The sequence below is a fragment of the Gracilinanus agilis genome, chromosome 1 (assembly GCF_016433145.1).
Source record: "Gracilinanus agilis isolate LMUSP501 chromosome 1, AgileGrace, whole genome shotgun sequence".
Taxonomy (NCBI): Eukaryota; Metazoa; Chordata; class Mammalia; order Didelphimorphia; family Didelphidae; genus Gracilinanus; species Gracilinanus agilis.
In genome coordinates, this window is record NC_058130.1 from 622668406 (window position 1) to 622677948 (window position 9543).

Here is a 9543-nt window from a genome sequence, read left to right on the forward strand (position 1 = left end):
CTTCTGAATAATCCTTTGGGGTTCCAAAGGTGTAGAGATCCCCATGTCCTTGGTTGTAGACAAGGAAATTTCTTCCCTTATTATAATTTCTTAATAAATCTGAGTTTCATAGAACCCGATTTCATTGGCTATTTCATCCCCCAAAAGGAAGATTGTGATTTGATGAAATGTAAGCTGACACATGAAAGGCAGTTGCTTCTTTGTGTCAAATGGCAATATTTCTTTCATGCTTCAATGGAACAGGTCTTTATAGGGGTCTGCATTGAAATGCTAGCAAATAACTGATGTACTTGTTAATGATGAATCCTGCTTTTGTTCTCTAGGAATCCAAGGCATCATAGATGCGTATCGGAACTGCCTTCCTCAGATTAGACTTTATGGGCCAACTAACTTTTCTCCAATAATAAATCACGTGGCCAGGTTTGCTGCTGCAGCCACACAGCAACAGACAGCATCAGTAAGTGGGGTATTGTAGATCACAGGGTATATTTACCCACTTGGTTGTGGCATGTGGAAACAGTGGAAGGAAATGCTGGATTTGAGATCAGAACACCTATGCTTAAATCATAATTCTGCCATATACTATCTGTGTGACTTTGGGGGAGCCATCTAACTTTTCTAAGCCTCAGATTCCTCAACTTAATAAAAAGGAGTTGAATTAGATGGCCTCTAAGGTGCTGTCTAGTTTTAAAGTTATAATAGAATTTGTTGGTTTAACTGTGAGCATTTGGTGTAAGGATTTTGTTTTGCTTTTTTGTCAGTGTGAGAGGAAATGGGGAAGAAGAGGGGAGCTAGGGATAGAGTTGCCAAAAAAAAGGAAGGAAGAAAGGAAGGAAAAAAAGAAAGAATGAATGAAGGAAGAAATTAAGGAAAGACGGAAGGAAGAAGGAAAGAAATAAAGGAGGGAAGGAGAGAGGAAGACAAGGAAGGAGAGGGAGGGAAGGAGAGAAGGAAGAAAGAAAGGAAGGAAAAAAGAAAGGCAGAAAAGAAGAAAGGAAGAAAAGAAGCAAAGAAGTGTAAGAGTTAAATTAATGTTCAATACTTGAAGTATTATATTTTAAAGTTTATTATCTGACAAAATAGAACCACGTGACTAAGTTTTCTACTTGCTCAAAATGCCTGATCCACCAAAGCCGCCGACAGGAAGGAAGAGATGGAATTCCACCCAATTTATATCTTGTCTACATCAAAACGTAATGACAGGAAGTGAATAGGGTGCTGGGAACAGTAGTTTTGCTGGGGATCATAGTTTTTAGGGTAACAGATTCAAATTACACAGAAGGAAGGAAGAAGGGAAGGAAGGAAGAAAGGCAGAAAAGAAGGAAGGAAGAAGAAAGGCAGAAAAGAAAGGAAGGAAGAAAGAAAGGAAAAGCAAGGAAGAAAGGGAAGGAGAGAAGATTGGAAGGAGGAAGAGAGGGAAGGAGGGAAAGAAGAAAGGAAGAAAAGGAAGGAAAGAAGAAAGGCAGAAAAGAAATGAAGAAAGAAAGGAAGAAAAGAAGCAAGGAAGGAAGAAGGGAAGAAAGAAAGGAAGAAAAGAAGGAAGGAAGAAAGGAAGGAAGGAGGAAAGGAGGGAGGGAGGGAGGGACAGAGGGACCCTGAGTTTTTAGCAAACTCTGCAGTAGGATAAAGATCTGTCTTAATGATAATAATCTCTGGCCTGTGACTATTTTGGTAAAACTCCTCTTAATGAAGGAAGGACAGAACTCACTGTTGGGAGAAAGGGAGAGCCTAGTGGAGGGATATTCCAGTGTCAGAAGGCCAGAGTTACAGCTGAGGAGGCCCCAGGCACTGTGGGATGTTTCAGAATGAGCTAGCAACAGAGGCAGGGTTTTGAAGGCCAGAAAGTCAGAAACAGAGCCAGGAGGGAAATATGTGATTCTCTCTGGGCCGTTATGATTTTGGGGAAACTCTTTATGAGAAGTCACCTCCTAAGAGCTATTCTCTTATGGATAAATGACCAAAGAACATGAACAAGTAGTTACAAGTAGTTCTACAAAAGGATAGTGTTAATGGCTATTGTCTGTTGTTCTTGAGTTGTTTTCAGTTGTGTCTGACTCTTTGTGACCTAATTTTGGGGCAAATATACTGGCATAGTTTGCCATTTCCTTCTCTAGCTCATTTTACAGATGAGAAACTGAAGCAAACAAGGTTAAATCCAGGATCACATTTAGTAAGTATCTGAGACTAAACTTGAAGTCGTGATGATAAACCTTTTTTTAAAAAATCCTTATATTCTGCCTTAGAATCAATACTATGTATTAGTTCCAAGGCAGAAGAGTGGTAAGGACTAGGCAATGGGGATTAAGTGATTTGCCAGGGTCACATACCTAGGAAGTATCTGAGGACAGATTTGAACCCAAGACCTCCCATCTTTAGGCCTGGCTCTCAGTCTACTGAGCTACCCAGCTGCCCCCATGACGCTAAATCTTTATTCTAAGCCCAGTGCTTTAGCCATGGTGCCATCTAGAAATAACAAAACAAATAAATAAACACATAAATGCAAATAAATAAATAAAGAATAAATCCATGACACCATCTAGAAATAGAAAAAATAAAAACAATTCTGAAGTTCTGACTAAAATTCATATGCAGCAAAATGGTAAAGATGACAAAAGGCAGAGGTAGCCCCTGCTGGAAGGGCTGCAGAAAGGCAGGCATATGAATAAATTGTTGGTGGACTTGTGATTAGTTCTGCTATTTTGGAAAACAGTTTTGCAGTATGCCCCCCAAATGACTAAATTGTTTCATGCCTTTGACCCAGAGATCCCATTGCTAGCTAGGTAGGATGTCAAAGACAGAAAGACCATCTACGAAAATATTCATAGCAGAATCTTTTTTTTTCAGTAGTAAAGAACTGTAAATAAAATGGATATCTATTATTGGTATGTAAATATAATGACATATTCAGGTTAACCACTCTGAGAAATAGAGGGAAAAAATGGAAAAAATGTATGAACTGACAGAGAGTCAAGTACTGTTTGGTGCAGCAGAAAAGTAGGTGTAGCCAAGAAGCATTTAAATCATGCCTCAGATACTTACTGGGAAAATTAGTTCACCTTGTGCGTCAGTGTCCTCATCTTTAAAATTGGGATAATAATAGTCCCCACCTCCCAGGATAGTTGTGAGGATCAAATGAGGGAAAAAAAGTGCTTTTCAAACATCAAAGCTTTTTATTATTAAGCAGAATAAGGAAAATATGACTATAGTTACAGAAATGAAAAGAATAATAAAATGAAGCCAAAATTTGTAGTCTTGGCCCCAGACAGGTTCTTGAGGAAATTTCACGATTTTCTTTTTTGGGAAGAAATGGGGGACTATGTATGTGAAATGTTGGATGTAGTGTCAGATGTGACCATTTTGGTGAGAGAAGATAATTTGGTAATAAACTATGATGTAAAAACCAAAGGCATCTATAAAAGTTTTAAAAAAAAAAAAGGAAAAGAAATGAAAAAGGTATTGAAGCATGTTTTTGAAATACATAGAAGAGAACAGAAGGAAGACTTGAACGAATTACAAGCAAAGATAGCTTTGAAAGTTAACATGCTGCATTTGTGATATACTTAAAAAGAAAAGCAAGCTGTACAGAGAGATTTCAAGTTTCATGTGCATATGGAAATGCTAGTTTCATTTGATGTTATATTCAGAGTAAAAAGGGGAGGGAGAAGAATGCTGTGTTGTCTTTTTGTAGGAAAAAGGTTTTGATAATTATTTCTTCTCTTAGGAAATAGTGATGTAGTTATATGTTATTTTAAAGGTTTTTTTTTCCTGATATCACTGAATTTCTTGTTCTTGGCACTATTATTTTTTGTTTACATTTTAGAAAACTTCAACAGCAGTAATAAAACTTCACATTTATACAATGCTTTAAGGTTTGTGATTTTGTGAGATGTGTGGAGGAATAAGAATTGGATTTGAGGTTTATAGGCCTGAATTCGTTTTCTTTTTCTGTATCTTATTACTTATGGGGCCTTAGGAAAGTCATTTTATTTTTCTGGGTTTTAGTTTCTTGATCAGTAAAAATAAGGGGCTTGTTCTTAATGACGTCTTATGATCTCTAATCCTATGACTTTTTAAAAAAAAAATTTTTTTTTTTTAAATTTTAAACCCTTAACTTCTGTGTATTGACTTATAGTTGGAAGAGTGGTAAGGGTAGGCAATGGAGGTCAAGTGACTTGCCCAGGGTCACACAGCTGGGAAGTGTCTGAGGCCGGATTTGAACCTAGGACCTCCCGTCTCTAGGCCTGGCCCTCAATCCACTGAGCTACCCAGCTGCCCCCTCCTATGACTTTTAATAAAGAAAACTACTTTTCTTTGTTAGCAACTATTGCTGGATCTATCATCTATCCCGTTGACATAGAATAAAGGAACTAGGGATTGAAGAGATTTATCAGGTCATGCCCTAGAAGTATTATTTATTTTAATTAATAATTTAATTTAATTAACAGATTATGTAATTTTTTTTAGTCTAGACTTAAATGGCTGAAAATACGATGATTTTTTTTGCATCATTTTCATACTCTCAAATAATATTATTTCATTTGGTAATATTATTAAACCCATTGTAATCGTTTTCTTTCTCTCTTCCTCCTCTATTTATTTCTTCTCTGCCTCTGTCTTTCCTTCCCTCTCTTTCCTTTGCTTCTCTCTTCCTCTCTTCTTCCATCTATAAAAATATGAGAAAGGGGAGATTTAGAAGTCTGGGATTTGAAAATAATATATGTAGTTAATATACATACATATATATGTAGTTAACATACATACATATATACATATATATACATATATATATACACATATATGTATTCCTGTTTTCTAGCTTTTCTCTACTATGGTGATTATTTTAAGTGTTTTTCCTTTCAGTTTATAATTTTGAATATAGGCAGTTCATAACTTCCCCACAAGTCATTATAATGCACTGTTAGTATATTTAGTTCTTAAAATTAAGATGGCGATTTTTTTTCCTTTTTCTTTGTAGAAATATTGGTTTGTTTTGCCATTTCTGGCAGTGAGGTTGCAAAGTAGAATACTGTTAGTGCTTATGATGTGGTCTGATGCTATCCTCAGGCCAACTCTATTTCATGGACTGTTATTATAGCACCTCCCCTCCTTTTTAAAGACAAGTGGGGTTAAGTGACTTGGTCAGTGTCACGTGGCTGTATCTGAACTCAGGAAGATAGTTTTCCTGACTTTAGGCCTGACACTCTATCTACTGCACCACTTAGCTACCCCTTATTATGGCTCTTTGAAAAACCATGCTACTTTAGCTCAAATAATCATTCTCTTTCTGTGTCAAGCCAATCTATTGTTTGAAGGTCTTAACAGATTTTATTCAAGAGTCGTGGCAACAGTAAGGAAACACTGGGAAAGAGAGTGAGTGACTTTAGTGGCATGATAAAGCAGCAGGAGAATTCTTAATAAATTAATATTAACTTTTTATTTTGTTTGTGTTGGATTCCGTCTGCTAAGTGGATACTACCTCTTTTCTAAACCAAACTTTTCCCTTTTTTTGTCATCATTGTATTATCATTTTAACATAATTTATTCCCAAGTATCTCAACCCTACCTTCCCTTCTGTGCACTGCAGAAGGCATCACACAACAACAACACTACATATATATAAAATGCTTTACTTATTTCTTTTTCTTAGTTCTAGGGAAGTGGATATTCACAAGACATTCTTCAAATATTAATTCTGTAGCTATATATACTGTTCTCTTGGTTCTACTTGTTTCATTCTTCATTATTTCACATAGTTCTTTCCAAGTTAGAAAAAAATTAACCTGCTCGTTGTTTCTGGAATGTAGTAGTATTCCATCACAACCACATACCACAATTTGTTTAGCCATTCCCCAAATGATGGACATCCTCTCAATTTCCAGTTTTTCGCCAGCACAAAGACAGCTGCTATAACTATTTTGAAACATGTGTTCTTTTCCTTTTTCCCTGGTCTCTTTAGGAAACAGACCCAGCAATGGTATTGCTAGGTTGAAGGGAATGCACAGTTTTGTAATTTTCTGGGCATCCTTTTCTATTTAAAAATTATTATTTTTATTATTATTTTATTAGTAATAGTTTATTAGTAATCATTGTTATGAATTAATCATTACTTTTAATTAATACTTATTATTTTAAAAATTATCATTATTATATGCTGGCATTTATTTAGTGCTTTAAGGTTTGGAAAGTGCTTTACACATATCTTATTTTATCCTCACTACAATCCTGGGAGGAAAGTGGCATTATTATTCCTATTTCAGGTAGGGAAACAGGCAGACAGGTAAAGTAACTTGCATAGGGACACACAGGCCAGCACTCTGTTCACTGCACCATCTAGCTGCCTAGCTTGTGCTTGCTGTCACACCATTTGATCAGGAAGGTAACAAAGCTTGTCTTATTTAACAGCAATATTTTGTGCTTCTGATCATCACTGATGGTGTGATCACAGACCTCGATCAAACCAGGCAGGCCATAGTGAATGCTTCCAAACTGCCCATGTCTATAATCATCGTTGGTGTTGGAGGGGCCGACTTCAGTGCAATGGAGTTTCTTGATGGTGATGGTGGAACACTCAGGTCCCCGACTGGAGAGGCTGCTATCAGAGACATCGTTCAGTTTGTTCCCTTCAGACAATTCCAGAACGTGAGTATTGCAATTCTCCCCATCCCCAGCCATGGAGCTGAGTGTCCTGAGTGAAGGGCATCTGTTTTGGTCCATAGCTCATGCTCAGGAAGGGGACAAGTCTTCTTGTGATTGTTGTGCTTATATGCATCTACTTGCTTTTGTGCAGTAAGACTCATTCATTCTCTATGTTTTTGAAGTCTCTATCAAAGTTTTGCTAGCCAGAGACTCTTTTGGATACATAACTACAACTCTATGATGAAGTCATGGTCATCTTATCTTAACTAGGAAATGTAAACAAATGCCTTAAAAAGAAAAAACTAGAAAAAAATTGCCAAAGCTTCTAAAGTAGGGATTCTTACCCAAAGGCAAGGTCTTAACCTTAAGACTAAGATGGAGGTGGTCTAGAAAGTTCTCTAAATTTTTTTGCCATAGCAGACTTACAATATGAAGTCCATTTTTCTAATCCCTAGAACGGAGATAGTAATTTTTTTTCCCCATCATGTACCTTTTTGGCAATCTGGCGTAGTCTTCTTTCATAAAATAGTGCTTTTAAATACAGAAAATAAAATACATTTGATTTAAAAGGAAACTAAAGATGAGTGAAAATAAAGATGTAATTGTCTTCCCTATCATGCTTTGGACTCTATGGACCCTAGGTTTCAATACATTCTCAAAGGGTCCTAGGACCCTTGGGTAGGAATCTCTGCTCTAAAAGGTTTGGCAATTTTTTTCCAAGTTTTTTTTCAATGGCATTTTTTTACATTTCCTAGTGTAAAGATTAGGTGATGAAGACTTCATTCGCTCTGGGTGAATATTTTAGATGTATTATTTTTTTTTCTTTGCCTTCCATATTATGGTAGTTCTAATATTCTAGTTGAAAATCCCCTTTTCTTATTGGGATTAGGTTTAGTTGGAGTAACTGAAGAAAATTCTTTATTTGCTCTCTTACAGTGATCAGGTTTATGTTTTTGTTTTTGCACTCTGTGTGTAATAGTCTCCAGTTACCCATTAACTTTCAGTTCTGAGGAAAACACAGTATTGAGTGTGGTTTTTCCAGTCTGTCAGAAAGGATGGCATAAGAACAGAATGCATAATGTTTTTTTTTTTAAATAAGTCAACAAAAGACCTTATCTTGATGATGCCAAGATAAGAAATTGGCCTCAAGGCACAAAAGGAGAAGATGGAATTTTTTTGTTTGGTAATCCTGTCTAAATTAAGGTGCCTAATATGTTGTTTATCCTATGGTTGCTAACCAAGACACTTGTTTAATTTTCTTTTTCTTTCTTTTTTTTTTAAACAAGTCTCCAAAGGAAGCCCTTGCTCAGTGTGTCTTGGCAGAAGTTCCCCAGCAAGTGGTGGGTTACTTCAATACATATAAACTCCTCCCTCCGAAGAATCCTGCTACGAAGTAATGGAAACAGCCCAGGCCATCTCAGAAGAATTCTTCTGTGCCAAGTGGAGCTGTGGGTGCATTATCTCTCCCCAAAATGCATTCACCAGTATTGTTTCTTGTGGCCCTTTCTGGCCTCCCTTCGTGTGATGTGATTCTTTTTCGACATGGAGCCATATCTATTTTAATGCATTTCTTTTGGAATATAATTTTTGTACATGCTTGTGAATTTCTTTTTTTTAAAACATGTAAAGTGGATCTCTGTGAAGTGACTTCATTGACTGGTAATTGGCAGGAATTGAACTGAGGCATATTTTAGGTGAGGAAGTGGTGGTAGGATGACTTTTCCTTTGAATTAATTGTCTATGAATGTGATAAAGGCATTTGTGAATGATGATAAGAAGTCACTTTGCTGGAACAAATGCTAACAATGAACTGCTAAGCTTGATTGTTGTCCCAGTCAGTGTGTATGTCACAAGCAAACTCCCACCCTTGACCAAGATAAAGCCATTTTAGCTGACATGATTTTGGGGGCATTTTAACCCGTCCTTCTTATATTCCATCATTGCCCATAGCATGTCAACTTCCTTCACTTGCCACTAATTGTGCTACGGTCTATAAGTGATATTGTTTTGTAAATTAATGCTTTTGCCTTGAGGTGAAAGCACAGACTTAAATTCTTATTAAACATAGACAAACAATTCTCTGTTGCCTTTTTGGCTCTTTACCAATGATTGTTTCATGGAAGATGATTCTGAAGATGATCAGGCTGAATGTGGGTCTTGTTCTTAAACCGCTTCAGGCAAAATAGAAGATTCTTTAGAAATTAAAGACTTAGTTTTTATGGTGCTTGCAGATCTTTCCAGCTGGTTAGGTGTTCAGCTCTGTTCCCCTGGGTTGTGAGCCTCAGAGTTTTAGTTTGCTGAGAATGCTGCAGAGTGGCTCCTGAGTGGACCCCAGTGCATTGAGGAACAGCTCTGTGCCCCCACGGTCCGGGAAGCCTTTGCTTTTTCCTGAAGCCCACTTCTTTCTATTTCTTGCAAACCACTTGTTAATCAGTGCCAAGGGATTACTTTTACCTCATTATGCAACCTTTTTTTAAGAGATTTTTTTTCCCTTGAGGGGTAATAGTGATTTCCTGCCAATTAATCTATCATATTGTTCTTTAAAGGTATATTATTTCTTAGTCACAGGATATGTTTTACATTCAAGCATAAAATCTTTTGAAATAAAAAAATTTTTTTTAGTCACCAACTCCATTTGTTTTTGTTTTTGTTTAATGTTTTTTAATTTTTTTTATTTTTAAGTCTTTGGAGGCTTCGGTGGACAGAAAACCAATCTCAGAGCCAAAGATACCTGGGTTCAAGTCTCACTTCTGAAATATCTCAGCTGTGTGACAAATTGCTTCCACTCTCAGTGTGCTAGGTAATTCTCTAAGACTATATGCTTTAGAGAAGGAGTTAACATCCGGCCGGCCGAGGGACTTTCCTCCAAAAAACAAATCATAGATCCAGTTTTACTCAAAATAAGAA

At 36.7% G+C, this 9543-nt stretch overlaps 1 protein-coding gene across 1 annotated transcript in view; it reads left to right on the plus strand.

Annotated features, from left to right (window-relative positions):
- Positions 1-9262, plus strand: part of CPNE3 (copine 3) — a 33736-nt gene extending 24474 nt beyond the window's left edge. Inside the window, exons 13-15 of the mRNA XM_044668335.1 lie at positions 324-457; positions 6403-6639; positions 7923-9262. Of these exons, the coding sequence (XP_044524270.1) occupies positions 324-457; positions 6403-6639; positions 7923-8033 (482 nt within the window). The 3' untranslated portion in view covers positions 8034-9262. The remainder of the gene's footprint in view (positions 1-323; positions 458-6402; positions 6640-7922) is intronic.
- The last annotated feature ends 281 nt before the right edge of the window (positions 9263-9543 follow it).